This window comes from Sinocyclocheilus grahami, unplaced genomic scaffold (genome assembly GCF_001515645.1).
Source record: "Sinocyclocheilus grahami isolate Dianchi unplaced genomic scaffold, SAMN03320097.WGS_v1.1 scaffold228.1, whole genome shotgun sequence".
Lineage (NCBI taxonomy): Eukaryota > Metazoa > Chordata > Actinopteri > Cypriniformes > Cyprinidae > Sinocyclocheilus > Sinocyclocheilus grahami.
In genome coordinates, this window is record NW_015505407.1 from 1,092,392 (window position 1) to 1,112,360 (window position 19,969).

General features: G+C 36.8%; 2 protein-coding genes and 1 long non-coding RNA gene across 3 annotated transcripts; 2 read left to right on the forward strand and 1 right to left on the reverse strand.

Moving 5' to 3' along the window:
• Nucleotides 1–1,621: 1,621 nt before the first annotated feature.
• LOC107597131 (eukaryotic translation initiation factor 3 subunit F-like) lies at nucleotides 1,622–4,423 on the forward strand. The gene is made up of 4 exons (XM_016288076.1): nucleotides 1,622–1,633; nucleotides 1,756–1,879; nucleotides 2,447–2,518; nucleotides 3,619–4,423. Exons 1-4 carry the CDS (start codon nucleotides 1,622–1,624, stop codon nucleotides 3,846–3,848), a joined length of 438 nt encoding a protein of 145 aa, XP_016143562.1. The 3' UTR covers nucleotides 3,849–4,423.
• A 3,278-nt stretch (nucleotides 4,424–7,701) lies between these two features.
• LOC107597125 (uncharacterized) lies at nucleotides 7,702–9,456 on the forward strand. The gene is made up of 2 exons (XR_001610434.1): nucleotides 7,702–7,781; nucleotides 7,927–9,456. It is a non-coding gene; the product is annotated as an uncharacterized lncRNA (long non-coding RNA).
• Nucleotides 9,457–9,960: 504 nt separating this feature from the next.
• Nucleotides 9,961–15,354, reverse strand: prss35 (serine protease 35). The gene is made up of 2 exons (XM_016288071.1): nucleotides 15,148–15,354; nucleotides 9,961–12,014 (listed from the first exon to the last, which is right to left on the reverse strand). Exon 2 carries the CDS (start codon nucleotides 11,999–12,001, stop codon nucleotides 10,718–10,720), a length of 1,284 nt encoding a protein of 427 aa, XP_016143557.1. The 5' UTR covers nucleotides 12,002–12,014; nucleotides 15,148–15,354; the 3' UTR covers nucleotides 9,961–10,717.
• Between the last annotated feature and the right edge of the window lie 4,615 nt (nucleotides 15,355–19,969).

The following is a 19,969-nucleotide window of genomic DNA, read 5'->3' on the forward strand; positions in this document are numbered from 1 at the left end:
TTATTTTATTTTATTTATTTAGTCATTTATTAGACGCTTTTATCCAAAACGACTTACAAATGAGGACAACAGAAGCAATCAGTTGTAGTATTAAAACAACTGAAAACCGATCCAAAACTAAAAGCTAAAACTTTATAAATATATTACCTATACACATTTTAAAAATAAAGAGATTAAATAAAAATGACAAATGCATACAACAAAATTTCAAAACTTAACATATAAATGAAAAACAAAAAATAAAGCTAAAAACAATTCAAAATATTAAAGAACAAAAGGTATAAGAGTATAATAATGATTCTAACATAACACTAAGCCAAACACCAAAAACACAACTACATTTGTGTGTATGTACAACCACACACACATACATATATACTGTATATGTACATACACATTTATAAATTCAATATATATATTATTTAATTTCCATTTAGTTTGTTGAAGTATCAAAATAAGTCAAATTAAATAAAACTAAAAACTTAATAAAAGACCTATACATACATAATAAATTCAGACATACTGTAACTAAAATTAAAATAAATAACAAATACAAATAATACAAATCAAATGACAGTAGTTTATCAGTAATCCTAAAAAATAACACTGCCAAACACACATGCTAAAAAACAACAACTTACTTACTCATAGTAAGAAATGGTTATAAAAAAACTGAAACAGAAGCGAAACAAGTAATAGGAAAGAGGAGAAATAAAAAGCGATATTTATCCTTTGCCGGTGTCCTGCCCGGTGGAGTCGCACGGTAGAGTCGATGGTCTTTACACTCTTCGGTCTTCACACGAGGAGGCCTTTACGTGACAGCTGCCGTGGTAAACTAAGCTTTTTTATACCCGTCTAACAAAATACTAAATTAATTCAGCTGGACACACTTTCCTTATTTTCTCCGCAACAAATGGCCAAGCAAGCGCAGACACTGACAAGATACGCGATACAGAACGAGACCAAACGTCTAGATCAATATACATATGCAAGTCACTAATTTAACAAATGCAATTTCAGAAGGTTCACTGACACAATCATCTGTAAAACAAATCCTTGTTTCTCTTCCCTAGGGCACCACTTCCTCAGCATAACTGGTGATAAGTTTCATTCAGACACAATTGAGTGCTTTCAAAGAGTTGCATAGTGAAGTGGATGCAGTCTTCTCTTATGAAGACCATCTTTACATGATCAAGGTTCATTTGTGCAGAAAATGACTTTCAACAGGCTTTATAATATTAGGTGTCTCTTAAACTATTGTACTATTGTATATGTTTTATATTAGAATGATTTCTGAAGGATCATATGACACTGAAGACTGAAGTAATGGCTGCTGAAAATGAATCTTTGACATCACAGGAATAAATTCAATTTTAATTTAATGTATTAAAATAAAATCTAGCACTTTCTATGCTATTTTAATTCTACTTGATCTATTTATCTCTCTCTATATATATATATATATATATATATATATATAATACCTTGCTACGTGTACTGCGTTAGGCTAACCGAGTTTTATGGTATTTTGTTTTCCAGTTGCCATTCATTCTAACTGCATGAAAAAGCACAGTCTTTCAAAATAAATTCGCCTTTTGTGATCTGCAGAAGACAGATAGTCATGCATGTTCCAGTGAACGATTCCTTTAATTATTAAGGATTGTATTTTAGTTTATGTTCCTTCAATGCACTTTTACTTCAACTATACATTACAGTTGCATCCCAAACTGCTAGTATTAGCTAGATTTTATTTAGAAATGTCAAAATCACTCCATATTCTCTCTTTTCCATTTAGACTCATTTGTTGCCCTAGCTGTTGCTCCAGTGGCTCCTGTCTCTCCTCCTAAAGCCGAACCTGGACCTGTGCTGGACCTCCTTGGTGTGTCTAAACTCGCTCATACGAAACACCAATCCAGAAAACCAATATAGAGATTGTCATATTCCATGGTTTCCGCTGTGGTGGAACCCAGTGAATTATGATCAGGGGTTTTTATCTGACTGCACAACATTTGAGCTTGATGAGCTTGTTCATTTTTGCTGAGCTTGTTCATTTTCTTAGCGTAGACATTTAAATTTATGAACTGGTAAGTATACACCAGCTGTTTCATAACCCAGTTTTTCAGTTATAGTGGCAAGTTTCTGTGGTTTGTTTTGTCTGTTAAGTGAGCAGACGATAATGAAGTTGGGAAGATAGATATTTGTTTGGTGTGTGTTTGAGTTTAGTGTATTTGCATTCTGTGCCGTCATGTGTACTTTGTAAGTGTGGGAAGATACACCGATCGCATATCCGTCAGTGTTTGTTGCAATGTAGGAGTTTGTTGCCTGTTGTATGATCTCGGCTCACTCTCTCCATCTGCCCCTCTCTCAGTGTGTTTATGCAGCTTTAAGGCTGACTAATGCTTCTCCTCCTTCATGCTGCGCTGTGGGACGTCTGTCTCTGGAACAGACACATTTGGTGACACTACTGGGGAGACCCAGTCCGCTGCTCCTGGAGCACCATCAGGTGACCTGCTTGGAGGTATGGGTCACATATCCTGATTAGGAAAATGCCCTTTTTTGTTGATGATGAAATGGAGAAGTTAGACGTGGCACTGCTGAAGAGCTGTTCTATTTATGTAATACAGTTAAGGGCTAATAAGCAAACAAACAAATAAATAAATAATAGTAATGAATAATTAGATTAATCAACATACAGTATATCAATAATAATAAAAGTAATAATTACTATTATTGATGTTTTGTTGTTAAATGTATAATATACCTAATAATAATAATAATAATAATAATTATTATTATTATTGATGTTGTTAAATGAACATTTGACCTAATAATAATAATAATACAAATTAATAATAATATTTACATAAATATATATTATTCTATAAACTAAAACTAGGAGATAAATATATACCAATAATAGGAAACATATTTGAATTAATGCTCATTTTTCAGTTAAACACAAATTGTTGTGTTGTTTTGTAATGGAAATTTATATTAAATTGAATTGTTGTTATTGTTAACTAAAAATAATTCATAATAATTAATTATTAAAAATAATTAAAAACATAAAAAATTATTTTAAGTAATTGAAGTTAAAATAAAATGAGTTAAAATTTAAAATAAAAAAGTGTAGATAAAAAGATAATAAATAAAATGTTAGATGAAAAATTTTAAAACAAGAAATAAGTTTGAAGTTGAAGTACTACTAAAAATGAAATTAAACTAAAGCTATATAAATACTTTTCAAAATGATAAACATGAAAAAAAATACTAAAGCACAAACTAAAATTAAAAATATTCAAATAAAAGCTCATTTAAAATATTAATAAAAACTATAATAGTATATAAATAATAAAACAACACTAAAACAACACAGCTTCTCAATTAATCTTTTGGACCCCACTGTTTATTAAGTAAGTTAAATTTAATCGATTGATAGCCTTAGCAAGAATACTTTTTAAAAAACTGTTAATGTATATTTAAACAGTAATATAGTTCAGAAACGCCATGTTTTGATATTGCTCTGATGCTGTTCCATAATGAACTGTTTAGATATTTAAGAACTGTATAGAATCTTAAAGTGTGCTATGGATTTGGCATCTTATCTGTTGTCTGCAGGGTTGATTTCACCGGTCGCCCCCACAGTTACACCAACCCCAGCACCAGTGCCATCCTCAGCCCCAGCTGACCTGCTGGAGTCTGCTTTTGATGCCTTTGGCTCTGAGCTGGAATCTGCCACACCAGCGGCAGCAGACAGCGCCCCTGCCACCGCAGCACCCTCTGGTGGCTTTGACACATCAAGTAAGAAATCAAATTATATATGTTCACTTGGGTTTTTGAACAGATAAATACACTCTTATTAAACATGAACACTTACCTATTTGGCAAAACTTCTTTTAGTTTCTCTTGAACACAGCAAGGCTTCTTTCAGGCTTGCTTGCTTCTCAGCACACTTTTGCCTTGCATGAGCACTTCTGTATCTGCTGACCTTCTTAAATAATACAGAGAGGATCTGGCAGCGCTTATAAAATGCATTCTCCCTGTGCTTTTTCTCCTTTTTCATTTCAATTTGTGTTCTGTCCATTCTTGCTTTCTTACTGTAATACTTTTTTTCTCAACTTTATGATCTGTCCCATTCTTCTGTCGTCTCTCTGCGCTTTGTTTCTGATAAATCTCTCTTTGCTCACTGATCTGGCTCATTGCTTGCTCCTGCTGTGCCATTGGTGAGTTGGCGAGAGAACTCAGGGCTTTGCAGCATGTATCGTTTTATCTGATCACGCCTAAGGGTTTGGGAGGTGTGAATGTTCTAGCGCTATTTGTTCTTCCTGCACACCCTTTACCCTTTGACCTCTCTGTGCAGTTTTTCCCTGCACACCCACATTACAGATCTTGTGCATTGCTGCTCAATAAATTGCCTGCCTTAGTGTTGTTGGTACCGGAACTTTTTTTTTTAATAAATGGTGCCTGTCGTCTCTTGTTTCTGATAAATCTCTCTTTGCTCACTGATCTGGCTCATTGCTTGCTCCTGCTGTGCCATTGGTGAGTTGGCGAGAGAACTCAGGGCTTTGGGAGGTGTGAATGTTCTAGCGCTATTTGTTCTTCCTGCACACCCTTTACCCTTTGACCTCTCTGTGCAGTTTTTCCCTGCACACCCACATTACAGATCTTGTGCATTGCTGCTCAATAAATTGCCTGCCTTAGTGTTGTTGGTACCGGAACTTTTTTTTTTAATAAATGGTGCACTAGGTACTTTGGACTTATGTTTATAGGCCTGGATCTTGTTATAAGAAAAGGTTTTTGGATACTAGTGCCATACTGTAGGTTTTTTTTTGACAATCAGTGTTAATTTATACACACTTTTTGTTCTAGTCATAGGTTTTGTATTTTGAATATTTTTTTAAACATTTTTTTTAATGTTTCATCATATTATATTCATTCATTTTAGTCCATTTGTCTCACAAAATGTTATGTAATTTATGTTGATATAAATAACATTCATATACAAAATGATGAGAATGTCAAAATTTTACAGACCAATCTTTAACCAAATTTTTTTAATTAATTAAATTCTTGTGAATTTTTCATGGTTTTTCAGAGTGTACATTTTATAACGTTTGTAAAAAGTGACATTTCTTCATTTGTTTAGATGTAAAACTTGCAGAAAGTCATTGTAAGCTGAAAAAATACTTTTAACAATTTTTGAAGACCCTAAACGTTAGCTTTTAAGGTTAAAGTTTTGGGTCATTGACTGGGAGGTGTTGGAACTCAGCCCATTTCCTCGTCCATCACAACTGGTTCTTCAGAAAGGATTTTTTCTTTGGTGCTTGACAGAATGCATCCAACCATATTGTAATGCAATGGAAATCCTGTTCATAAGATGTGTTGATGTGTGTTGCCAGTTTGCGACTTTCTAATGCATGTAGTAAACACTCCTGAATGCAGTTTTTAATACCTCATGAATGAATACCTAATTTTTTTTATACATTAATACATTACTGTTCAAAAGTTTAGGGCCAGTTTTTTTTTTTTTAAGTAATACAATCATTTAGAAAGGATGCATTAATACCTAATAAATGCATTGTTTCATTTGCTAACAAGAAATTGTATAATATTCTCTCCTTTGCTGCCAGAAAAAATATTTTACTTAATTGGATTAGTGATAAATCTCCATCACTTAAAGGTTGGCATAAGATAATTTTTAAACTGATTCCCCTGGAGCGTCTTACCTATGTATTACATCAAAAAACAGGCCTGTTTTATAAAGTCTGGACTCCATATCTGGACTATATGGAACCTCATCTTCGCCCTATTATACTACAAGGAATATTGTAATTGTGTAACTATCTGGACATTTAACTTTTCTGCCCTATTAATTTTTTTTCCTTCTTTCCCTAATCTGTTATATATGGGGTAGTCCTGTTTTATTTAATCATCTGAGCTGGGTGTGTGTGTTTTTCTTTCTTTTTCTTTTGGGCGATGCCTTGTTATTTTTGTATTACAGTGGAAATTCAATAAAAATAATCATAATGTGAATCACCTCGTAGCCGATATATACAGGTGGAGCTGGGGAAGGTGGAGGGTTTCTGAAGCAAGCTGCAACTGCTACTGCAAGCACTAATCATATATTTGAATGTTGAGCAGCGAGCTCATTGGCTACCGATACAAGAGAGAACCAATCAGCTGTGCCATGTGATAATGATGTCATTAGGTCAGATTGAGTTAGACTTATCGGACTGCGCCATCTAGAGTTTCATGCCAGGACTCTGTATTAAGGACACTGTTAAAATAGTCCATGTGACATCAGTCGTTCAACCGTAATGTTATGAAGCTATGAGAATACTTTTTGTGCACAAAGAAAATAAAACCAACAACTTTATTCAACGATTCATCTCTTCCGGGTCAGTCTCCGCAGTCATTCACGAGAGTACCACAACTCATGAATGTGCATTCCTCTGCTTGTAAACAAGGCGCAGCAGCATCACACGCATGCGTCGTGGTACTCTCGTGAAGGTCTTATGGGTTTGAAACAACACGAGGGTGAGTAATCAATGACAGAATTTTCATTTTTGGGTGAACTAACCCTTTAGACAATTAAAAATGTTTAAGTCTTTCTACTTCAAAATTTGACATTTAATTCAATGTTACTTGCTGTTTCTTTGTAATTATTGTTTTAATTTACTAGCAATTTCTGAGTGAAATTTGTTTCAATTCTTTATCAGTGTACTTGCCTTTCTTTGTATTTGTGAAATTTGCTAGCAATTTCTGAGTGAAAACTGTTTCGACACTGTATATTTTATTGTGGTCCTGTTGCGATTGTGTTTAGTCTGGCTCTGCCCCTGGAGCCCCCGGAGCTGCCGCCCCACCTGGAGCAATGGCACCACCCATGGGAGCACAGCCTGGCTTTGGCATGGTGAGAAATCACTGTTTAAAATGTTAAAGAGTCTCTGTATTTTGCTCTTACAGTATGCACTTACAGATGGATACTTTATTTCTTATTTTTTACTTAGGCTCCAGCAGCAGGAGCTCCCATGATGCCCCAGCCCGTGATGATGGGTCAGCCCATGATGAGACCACCATTTACTGGGCCAGCAGCAACAGGAACACCCGGAGCACCAGTAAATAACAACTATATATATATATATATATATATATATATATATATATAGAGAGAGAGAGAGAGAGAGAGAGAGAGATATAAAAAAAAATTACACTATACACAAAAATACTACAATTCAAACATTTAACGTTTAATAACATTTAATGTTTTTGAAGGAAGTTTCTTATACTCACCAAGGCTGCATTTATTTGATTAAAAAAAATCATTAAATTGTAAAATATTATTACATTTAGAATAACTTTTCTATTTTAATATATTTTAAAGTGTAATTAATTTCTGTGATTACTCCAGTCTTCAGTGTCACATGATCCATCAGAGATCATTCTAATATGCTGATTTGTTGCTCAAGAAACTTTTATTATTATTCCCAATGTTGAAAACAACTACATTGTTATAATGTAAAAGTCTTTATTGACTTTTTAATGCATTCACAATTTAAAGCATCCTTGCTGAATAAAAGTATTTCTTTCTTTAAAAAAAAAATCGTACTGACCCCAAACAGTAGAGTATATATATTTTTTTTAATCAGTTTGCATCATCATTTCCTCATGCACCCTTTACTTTCTCAGTTGTCTCCAGGGCCAGCTGCTCAGAGCCCCAAAAAACCTCCCACCAAGGACCCCCTTGCAGATCTCAACATCAAGGACTTCTTATAATTTCCCAGGTATCATTATCTTTCTAGTGGCTACTTAAATGAGGCACTAAATCACAAAGAACCGTGACGTTTTCTCCGTGCTCTGTTTGCAGTATTTGTTTTCTCAAAGACTGAGCTCCAGTGAGAGAAGTCTGCTGTCTGTTTACACCCCTAGACACCTGAGGAGCTGGAGCTAGATATCCACTGATCCCGCCCCCAACCCAAACCCCGCCCACACTGACCCACCCAGCCTTCCTGTGTCATGTTGTAGCACAAACCGTGAAGTGAATCATTGAGAAAACAAGCCGAAAAATGAAGATGTGCATATTTCGATGTTATCCTTTGTTTTGAATGAACCAGAATAAAATTATGAAAAACACACAAATGAAAATGAAGGATTAAAAAAAAGATGTGTATGTATGTCTTTTCCAGTGTTTACGTCTGAAATGAATGATGTGTGTATGTTGATCCCCTCAACTTCAGGTTCCTCTAGGACTTCCCTTTTGGGGTCAGAGGTCCTAAACAGGTTGTTGAAGCACTTTCTGTTGTATGTTAATTTTGGAGCAGTGTGCAATGTATCATTCGCAGAAAGTACTCTGTGTATTTTATCCTCATTGACCAAAAAAGGTCTCTCTGCTCAAATTTTTATCTGTGGACGACTTATTGATGTGAACCTGGTACTCGGATTATAAGTCATGCTGTTGTCATCATCTCCCATCATTGATTGACATGTTTGTTTACAAATAATATATATATGAAATCTAAATATATATGAATTATGTATAAATGAATAACATATCCAGGCTCCTCTATCCTAGATAACCCTCTTGGTGATTACATGTAATTTTTGTATTTTAACTGGTATTTATTTTTCAGATATATATGTATTTTTTGATTCTTTGGTATTAATTTAATTGTCAGTTCACGGTTTAAATACTCTCTTTGGACTTCCCCAAGAAAATAACCTCAGCAAATTTGGACTTTAATTCACTTAATCTCAGCGCTACAATTCTCAGACGATCTCTAAGAAAGGCCTTTTGCAGTATCTTAAAATAACAAATGTACAGTGACTTGTTAAACTGGTGATGTTTCCCAAAAAAGCCCCCAAGATTTCACAGTTGTAGTCAGTGGAATGCTGTGTTTGAGTCTCATAGTTACTTGTGCTTGTATGAAATCCAAATTGAAGCTGGTACATGTAGTGTTTTTTTGTATAATTGTAGAAGTACCCATCCATATGTTTGGTTCTCAGTCTTTCCTGCTCATACTATATTATGAACCCTGACCCTTGTTTGTTACATGTAATGGTTGATTCATGCTCCCTTTATTGGTGAGTAGTGGTACTGTAGATTGCACAGCAAAATAGAGTGTGGAGGAGATAAATTGGATGAAAATACCTGATTTCATAGAAACTAGAGCGTAGGTTCATTAGCAGAGATAAACTCTTAGATCTGTTAGAAGTTTTCAGGAGGTCACTGTTAAACAGTGTTACAGAAAGGTCTGATTGACAGCCCTGTATGGCCAAGCCTCTGTAACTCACTCTCCCTGTTAGATCTCTCGTGGAAATGGCAAAGGCAGATCTTTGGATCTCTCCTTTGTAATTCTCTTAAAATATTTTTTATTTTGATTTATTGATTCATATTTGACACCCCTACATAGTGCATGTAAGCCCTTTGAGATGCAATAAACACTGATGGGAAGAAATGCCCACCTGTGCCCCCCTGTGTCTGTTTTCACAAGGATGGCTCTGTATCAACACATGATGATTAAAAAAGATGAACATTATTCAAGTAATTTTTAAGCTGCAAAGTTTAAGGTATATGTCTATTTTCTAAATAATTATTTATATATATATATATATGTGTATATACTTTTTAATCTTTAAAATATCTTAATAGGTTTACAGAGAAATAAAGAATCGAGTGAAAATTAAAAGCAAAGTGGAAAAACAATGTAAGTTTGATAAAAAAATTTAAATTAACACTATTCTGTCCTCTTAGACCAATACATATAAATCTCAGTTTATTTGGTCCTCAATAAACATCTAGAAAAAGTGGTACAAATTGAAAAAGTATGCAATCTGTATTTGAAAACATCAATTTTATATTAAAATTTTCAATTTATATTTCCTATCAAGCTATATTGCTTTTCTCTTTATCATAATTACAATGATATGTATCATTGAGCATATCTAAATTTAAATAACCCTGTGTATTTTTTTTAAAGAACGTCATAATCATATGAAACTCATAATAGGAGTCTTACATTAAATACATACTTACAGTTCTACAGTAGACTGTTACTCCGACAGGTCATCTGATGTTTTATATTTTAAAATTAAATTAGCACCAAAAGTCAACAAGGGCATCTGACTCTGAAGGTTAAACCTCCAACTAATTGCCTTCACTGTAATACAAAAAGCAGAACAATTGTAAACGGAAGCCCATGAAGACAGGTTACAGTTTATGCTATCAAAGTCACACAATCATAACATTTAATAATAATGATAACAAAGAACACCAGCATATTGATAGTCAAATGCGTTCTTCAAGATGAAAAAAGGGAAGTAAAATCCACAAATAAACATCAAAGTTTTTTTTTCCTTGTGTCAACTAGTCATCTAGCTTTCTACTTCAAGATATCCAGACAGATTACCAGACAAAACAAATGCCTCCCATATCAAACAACACTGACTGAAGTACATTTTCTAATTCAAAACGACAGTTTAGGACAGAATTAGTTCTCGTTAGGACACCTTAATCTAGAAATACATTCGCTCTAACTGATTCATAACAAAAATGGTCTAATAAAATAAATTAAGGTATCAAAATAGCTTGGAAAAATTCAATGGTAGGTGTGTTATAGTCTTTAGTGTTGATGAATGCAGCAGTTTGTGTAGTGCACAAATGGGAGGCACAAGGGTTGCTGAGAGCCGGGACAGTGGCAGTCAGACGGGCTGATGGAGTCTCTCAAGTGCCCAGACACTGGCTGGAGTCCCCATGGACCCAGAGGCAGATTTGTGCGTACTTGGGGGGCGTGATTCGCACGGCCACGTTGTAATCCTGCTGCATCCCATTAACATCCACCCACTGGTGACCCGAGAACACTCCAATGATCTTTCGCTTCCACTTCTTCTTGCCAGGCTCTTTGAGCCGAATGTAGACACCCGAGCCACTGGAGCCAGGCTTTGCATCGCAGTACTGGTACAGCAGGTCATTGGACTCATCGGACACGGAGCAGAAGCGGTACACCAGGTTGCCTGGCCGGTCGTCGTCGAATCCCGAGAAATGGACACGTCCTGCAGGCAGCTTCTTGACGGAGGGGACGACACCGAGATCCATGTATTTGGTCTTCTGTGCCCTTTTAAGCTCCAGGATGGCGTAGTCATAATCAGCCACAACGTTCTCCGAGATCCCTTTAAACCAGCCCTTCGGCACCTGCATCTGTTTCACCCGGGTCCATCGGAACGAGGGCTGCTCGGAGGTGGTGCTGCGGCGACTACGGTTTCTCCTGCCTTTGCCTTTTCCCTTACGCTCCTGCTTCTCGCCAATCTCTATATTTTCATTGATTTCCTCCTCCTCCTCCTCCTCCTCCTCTTCTTTATGCTTCCTCTTGCCTTTCCCCTTCCGTCCTTTCCCTTTCCGTCCCTTCCCTTTTTGGCGGGAACGTTCTTTCAGCACACCAACGCTGAGTTTCTGTACCCCATCCAGGTAGTCCGTACCATTGTGGATGCAATGAGCAGCAGTCAGGACGTGTTTGGGGGACACCAACACTCCAGAACAACCCGTGGAGATCTTCACAGATGTGGAGAATGGATACTTAAAGGAGTACTGCTTGTCAGCGATGGTAAACCGTGTGTCCATGCCATAGACTTCTCGTCTGCGCCGAGAACGTAACCCAAAACCTTCCGTCCAATCAACACTAACGTTTAGCTCCTGTATGGTGACGGTGGTTAGGGTGCGGGTTCCATTTTCATACATCGTCTCGTAGGACAGTAGCTGCTCCAGATCGTCCAGGCTGGGCTCTGGGAGACCCCGCTGGCACTCAATGCCACATATTCCATGGAGCTCAGTCTGCGGCTTAGCCAAAAACTCAGAACTGCCCAGATGCACTGTTTGCTTTTCTTGTACCAGTGGTACTTTCCTCTGCGGCCAGGTGTAGTCATCGTCACCTGTGGGATCGTCCACTGCTGCAGACAACAGTACAGCTAGTGCTGAGATGCAAAGCAGGAGCGTTAAGGGTACCGGGCCCATTGCAGAGAGCCCCCTAAAACAGACAGAAAGAGAAAAAGAGAATCAACATTACTTAAAATATAGTTATGTAACACATATTTACAGAGCATAAATGTCAATGTAGCATAAATGAAAGAGCATAAATGTCAATAGGCTACTTGTGAACATTTTAATTTCTTCAGTACAAACAAATGAAGTGGGAGGGAATTTATTGTCTTTTGATGCAACATTTTCACCTTTGCTTGCTGAGAGCACAGGTCAGTTATAACCAGAGGAATGTTGGACTGCTGTTAAATTAATTAGTGGTATCAGCCAATATATGCATACTATTTACCCTATTTTTACATTTAGATTAACTTTCCAGTCAATCCCAAAGTACTGTATACTTCACTTTTTATGCATACATAGGGTATGCGTACAGTTGTGTGCATGCAGTTGAATTCGATTTTTCCAACCTCCCGCTAAGCATGCGCCTCCATTTTATTGTTTGTTTGCACTAATAAGTTGTAGTAGTCACTGCATTTTGCCCTGAATGTAAATAACATGCATGCAGTATATCTCTTTCAGACATTCCTACAAATTAGTGGATCTCATTCCTGGTCCCAGCACTGCACATTATGGATGTCTCGATTATATAGTACATCTTATTTATTTAATAAACTCTTTAATAGATAATCCAATACCTGAAATCTGTGTCAGATAAGGCAGAAGTCCAAAAATAATATTAAGCCTGCCTGCAGGAGAAGCAAGACTGGCAGTATTGAAATCAGGACCAGAGGATTATATTACTACAGTCATGACCACTAGGGGGAGACAAATAATAAGGCTTTGGAGCACTATTTCAAGACCCCTGAGAATATGTGTGTATATACTGTATATTTCTCCTCATTCTCCATCATCACATTCCATAGATATTTAGATCCAGTCCTAAGGTACCTGTTAAGTCAACAATAGCATTCTCACAGATTCCAAAGCAAAACGTTTGAATCTGCTTTTAAGACACACACAAAAATATTTTATTACAAAAGAAATAGTTAACACGAATGCCAAATTTGCTGCATTAGCTTTAGAGACTAAACAAACGAGTCAAACAGCACACAAATGTGCTCTCATTTAAAACCCAGTCTCTGAATGGTACCAGCTAGTAGAAAATATCTGCCATTAAGAGGAAAATGATGCTGCCTGTGGAGACTGGAGGTTTGTGGTGGGTACTGTAAGAATAATAACCCTGACGGCACTGACTCGAGTCAGTGGTTTGGAAACGTTTTCTACTGTCTTGCTAAATGTCAGTAATAAGTATATACTGGGGTTCTGCAGATGGTAAAGCAATTGGTACACTCTAAAAAATGCTGGGTTAAATACAACCCAGTGCTGGGTAAAATAGGGACAAACCCAGCAATTGGGCTATTTTGACCCAGCAGTTGACCCAGCACTACTAAGTCAATATCGAAGTCTGTTTTTGCCATGGGGAAAAATATTCTGAAAAAGGTATTTGTGATTTTTTTATCCCACAATTCCAAATGTTCTTTTCAGAATTGTTAACTAAAAAAAAGTCAGAACTGCAAAAAAAGGTTCTAATTATGAGATATAAACTTAGAATTCGCAAAAAAAAAAAAAAAAAAACGCCCAGTCACGATGACCTTTTTTATCCTGTGTTGAAAGCAAGCTTCCATATGCTAAAACAGAGTAATAAGTCAAAGTCTCTTTCAAGTATATCCATAAGCTATTCTTTTTATGAACACATAGAAGAAGAAAAAAATTGCCAAGCCACAAAGCCAAGCGTTTCACAGCCATAACTCTCACACATTCATCATATGTTAGATTGCTGAGCACCCAAGGAAAACAGACTGCAGCAACATTTTCTAATCAGTAGTCAGTTTAGGGGTGGAGAGGGTTGCTTCAGTACTTTCCCTGAGGAGCTGAAATCCCTCTCCTCCCACCTCCCACTTCACTATGACATGCCGTCGATGTGCATTATCTACATCAGCTGCTCTGTCTGCGAGAAACAATCTGTACAGACAATACTGTGATACAATACTCAGTAGAAAGTGTGAGGGGAAAATATGTGTGCGGGGACGTTATGGATCCAGGCAATGACAAATCAGATGTATCCCTACTCGAGAGGGCCTTGAGAAGTTAAGCACTTACAGGGGTCTAACAAATTCCAGTAAGACCATGATGTAAAACGTGCAGACAGCTCGAGCTTTAAAAAGTCTGCAAACCAGACGGACTCAGGCACACTCGGTCTGACATGTGATCTGATCTCCCTATCAACAGTTCTCTTGCTAAAATGAACATCTGCAATCTGACATTTCTCCATCGCTGCTGAAATATTGCTATGACATTTCCAATGACTTTTCTGTAATAAATACATCTGACTTGCTCATAAAAGATCTTGAGATGCTTAGATTAGTGGGGTTTTATATGTATAATATAGCCCCTTTAAAGACAAAAAAACTGTCTGTAGTGGTAGATGTAGAAAATCCACCTCCATGTCAGCATCATCCCATTTTTCCATTGCAAGGCACAGAAATTTCAATCTTGCACATTTGCTAACTTTTCAACCACCTTCATCAACCAAACGGTGGCGCTAATGGTCCCATTTCCATTGGTCCCATTAAATTTAAGACTAATTCATTCAAAGTTGGCAGATCTTTAAGTGCATGTCTTTCCCTCGCCCTCAATCATTTATGGATATATGAATATTTGCATTAACAGTTATAAGTTATCTGCATTGTAATCATCTCCTTTGCACAAAAATTACTATGATAACCAGACTTTCCACCAAAAAAGCTGTACAATTTTCGCATGGACTAGATGAGGGGTCTTCAACCTACCCAACTGTCATTATCATTCCTAATGTACAGATATATATTTAAAGTATTCAATGTATTTTCAACTCCCTAAACTTTCATGAAAAATAAAAACTTAATTATAGCCCATTTTTCATGGAAGCTGTGCAATCAATAACTATACCTGAGATGCTTTAAAGTGATGCCAAAGATAATGACACTTAATTTTTTCCCCCAAAGGCTAGAATGATGCAAAAAAAAAAAAAACTTAATATAGATTATATATAAATACATTTTATATAGAGATGAAACTTTTACAAATAACAATTACAATAATATTAAATAAATAAAAAGCAGCAGTGAAATGCGCCGTACCTGCTATCATTCGATTGATGGAGATGTTCAATCTGCGAACAGATGCTTGTTATTTAAGCAAGAACCGTCTACAAGTTACTTCATCTCAGAGGGCTTTCTGCTGGATGGGCTGATAGTCCGTTTCTTTTCATATCTGCTCCACCTTCAAGACAAGGAGAGCACAGAGACGAAGCCCGTGGTATGAATTACACTTGACGTTTAAGGGAAAGGGAGGAAAAAAGTCACAAAGAGTTTCGTATAGGGGAGGGACGATCATGCTCTGCAACGATGGAGCGGAGAAAGTGAAGTTGAGAGAGCGTTCAGCACTTGATATGAATGAATCACGGGATTTGAATAAATCTTTATTTGACAATTCAAAGAGTCGTTTATGTCCAGAATTCAAAGGGGCTTTCCACTGATTCGTTCCACTGAGAGCACAAAAGCGCAGCAGCGGCTTTATTGTGGTTCGGTTCCGTTCCCACATCACTGACACTTGTGTGCGTGTACATGATGTGGCAAACAGGCCAGCAGGGGGTCTGTCAGTTACAAGAACGCCTTCGAATTTAAGTGCACATGTATGCAGATTCTTGTGTGGGTCAATGATGTCACGTTCCTTTATTGTCCGCATCTATTTGATATTTAACAAACTAGATAAAATACAAATCATGCAAAAACGACTTTCTGTGCGAATGCGTTTTCAATTTCAGAATTCAGTTTTTGTGTGTGGCTAAAGGCATAAGCCTATCACTGAAAAAATAAATAAAAATAATAATAATAATAAAACTAATAGTAGTAATATTTTAAAACCTTTTGTTTCCTAAATCAAACTGTGGCAACCAAGAAGAAAACAGGGGTTTATGTGAATGTGTCAAGGGCAGTATTTATTTTTTAATACGACTTTTTGATCTTTTTATGACAAAGCATGTTTTTGTCAGGTCAAATTGCATAACCCTATGAAAAAGTCATGATACTGTTATTTGAACCCACATATGTTGTAAACTTCAAGATTTATCTTTACATTTCTGTTCATCATCCTTATTTGTCATTGATGTATACACAGTTTTGTCCTTCACTTAAGATGTGCTTAATCTCTTTAGAATAGTTCTAACAGCATTGCTTCATTCAGAAAGATTAACGCCATCAAACCTGTTTCCACTAAATGAGCTGCTGGAGCTCTAAGCCTTTGAATGATTGGGTCGTATTTTTTTTAAAGGGGCCACCAAACAATACTCTTGTGTGTAAACACTTCACACTAAAGTGCACAAATCCCGAATCCTTTCGTAGAATTAGAGCGATGGACCAGAAACAAGCATAGAGATGCAAGAACTGACTTTACATGTGATACGACGTATACATTCAGGTAAATTGTCCTTTTTTTCTGGTTTCTGTTTTCTAATTCTCGTTCAATACCACACGTCTTAAAATCACCTTTCTGTCTTACTCATTTTCCCCAGAGACTCAGTGAAAGGGTCAGTCTTTCAGGTTCCACAATGTAGGCTCACATCAGCATCCTGTGAGGTTCTCTGTCAAGTCTGAACAGAGAAAGGTGATCTCATTGCTTCAGACTGTGGCCTTCGCCCTCCAACTTAGAGAATGTGCTCCTACGATGATCATCGTGAGCTCATAGATCATCATCTCTCAATAGGTGTATGATTTTTTTATTTTGTGCACATTGGCATTATTTTGTTTTATTTTATCAGAACAAATGACACAAAATGATGGAGGCAGAGTGGGGGGATTCAAACTCTTGAGCCACTTCTCTTTGTCTGTAGCATATATGCACTAGCTGATCTGATTTTGCTACATCTAAAATGTATGATACTTTTCATAACTAGCAGGTTCCATAAATTGTTACATGAGTGTTTGGCAGTGTCGCACTGAAAGGAATGGCCTTACGTCATATTTCCACTCATGGTTGTGTGATACACTGCTTCCATAGAGGGTTTTTTTTGTCAGGAGAATAATCTCTTCATGATCCGGGGTGAACCTATAGGTTTTGTCCATGCATTTGCAGTTTGAAGATTGTGCCACTGAATATTGCAACTATAGTGTTCGTTTTAAACCAGTAGGATAGAGATACACTAATTTTTTTCTCAAAAAATTGTTTGAGATCCAAATCTTGTTTTTTTTTTGCTTCTTGATAGTCTTTAGTAGGCAAAACAACAGATTAATGTCCTCTCAGGTAGGTTTGCATTGGCCATTACTGGTTAACTTCCAGCTAGTTTACAGGGCAGAGGGGGGCTGGATCACTTCAAAGAACCAAGTTCAAAAACAGCTCTTATTCCCCCTTGTGTGACCTTTGACCTGCACTGCATTTTTGAGATGAGTCACATTACTGTGCATGCCTGGTTTCCTTGTTCTTCTCCTTGTCTCTCAGTCTGTCTCATTCTCAATTTTTTTATTTTTTGCATCACCTGTTCGTGTGATAGCATGCTTGATTACCGAGTCAGCCCCTGCCAAACACGTGCAAACACTTTGCATGATCATGTGAGACGATTAATCATAGCAGCATCATAGTCAATGATGGAAAATTTTCTGGCTGACATTCTGAGCACTATAAAGAACAAGTTCGTTGTTTTACTAGGGTGACCATACGTGCCATTTTCCCAGGATGCGTCCTGGCCAGGATTTCTATATTGCCTAAAATATCTAGGTTTTGGCTTTGTTTGTGTGTGCAGACCGATCGGTGCATGACATCAAAGTACCATACAGACAGTTATGCTTTCGAAACGCTCTCGAGGTACTTTGATGTCAAACACTGATCGGTCTGAGCCGCACTGCTTTTAAGTCGAACACACCTAATATGTACACGTAATTGCATCGCTTTGACCGTAGATCCCACCTTCTCACACGCCATGATTGGTCCATTATGTACAATGCTTGCATGTTATTGGTCAAACTACTTTTCGATCATTACCTTCAGCAAGCATGAAAACAGGAAAACAAAGCCAAAACAAATCCTGGCCGCGTCCTGGGAAAATGGCACGTACGGTCACCCTAGTTTTACTAGAGTTTGCCAAATTAGTGGCATTTTTATATATAAAAGATATTCAGAATTTTGCTACTAAGGTACTCTGTAGCAATATTTACAAGCAGAACTGTATATTCTGTTATGTTTTCTGACTGTGAAATAATCTTTTCTTTATCAAAATTTTAGATTCAGTGACAGACTTTTTGTTGTTGTTGTTTTTACAAATTTTGTGGGTGTTTTTACAGAATTTGAATGCTTTTGTAGTGTTATTTATTATTTTATTTTAATCATTTATTTATGTATAATTAATTTAATTTAAACAGGCATAAAGACAAAAGTTTCCAATTTTCGTTTGAAAAAAAAAAAAAACTGTAAACAAATACCTTATTTTTAAACATAAATGGAATTTAAATCTAATATCTGATATCAAGAATTAGTATTTTAACTCGTGAAAATTTGAATTGTTGATATCAATAATTCATATCCTGCTAATGAATTAAAGTCAAAACGGTTTGCCATAATGTTTATGCATTTGTCTATAGTGGAACTAAACATTTGTGCATTGTTTTGAATGAACAGTGGAGAAAATGCAATGGACATTTTAAAGCCTTGTTCTTTCCATTTTCCACCTATTCTGATTCAATTACTCTCTCGCTTCTTCCTGAACTACCAGTCTTTTCACTTTGTTTCTAAAAACAGTATTACTTTCTAACACATAAGCCTTGCCAAATTCACAGTTCTAGCCTATTCCAAATTACCCATGCAATTTCCATTATAAGCGCAGAGGGATCCCCTTACTCCCACAGCAGTTTCTCGTTGAATAAATTCTCCACTGATAGAGTTTATATTGGCAGGTATATATCACGGCACAAGGAGTATAATTTCCTCATTCCCGGAAGTCTCTGTGTTTGGTGCACACTATATGTAAGTATGCCTGTGTGTGTGTGTTAATACCATACATCACAGCTTCAGCAACACCAGGTGTTGGTTTTCAGAGGTTAGGGAGGAAGCTCAGCAATCCTCTGTAATCAAGATTGTCCTTCACTGTCTTTTCTGGTACTTTTTTTGAGATTTCTCTCACCCTGCTGTTATCTGGACAGTGTTGTGGCTTCCTTGATTCAGTCTGAAGAGTCCAGTCTTGTAAAAAAAAACAGGGGGGCTCAAACAGCCTAAATCTGGGAATAGCGCTTAATAGGTGGCTACTGGAATTCCTGTATGGAACAAAAAACCTTATTGCTGATCTGAACACCTCTGCAAATATAATTACACAGCAGGGAGCAAGCCCTGTTATTATGATATATCATGGCACAAGGAGGATAATTTCCTCATTCCCGGAAGTCTCTGTGTTTTGGTGCACACTATATGTAAGTATGCCTGTGTGTGTGTGTTAATACCATACATCACAGCTTCAGCAACACCAGGTGTTGGTTTTCAGAGGTTAGGGAGGAAGCTCAGCAATCCTCTGTAATCAAGATTGTCCTTCACTGTCTTTTCTGGTACTTTTTTTGAGATTTCTCTCACCCTGCTGTTATCTGGACAGTGTTGTGGCTTCCTTGATTCAGTCTGAAGAGTCCAGTCTTGTAAAAAAAACCAGGGGGGCTCAAACAGCCTAAATCTGGGAATAGCGCTTAATAGGTGGCTACTGGAATTCCTGTATGGAACAAAAAACCTTATTGCTGATCTGAACACCTCTGCAAATATAATTACACAGCAGGGAGCAAGCCCTGTTATTATGAACCAGATAACACACACAGAATGTGTGTTCACAGAAAATGGCATGTTTACCCTTGATGTTATTTCCTCTCTCTATTGTTTTGAAAGTGCAAATAATAGCAGTACTAGCTTAACTATTAGACTTTTGGGAACTACCAT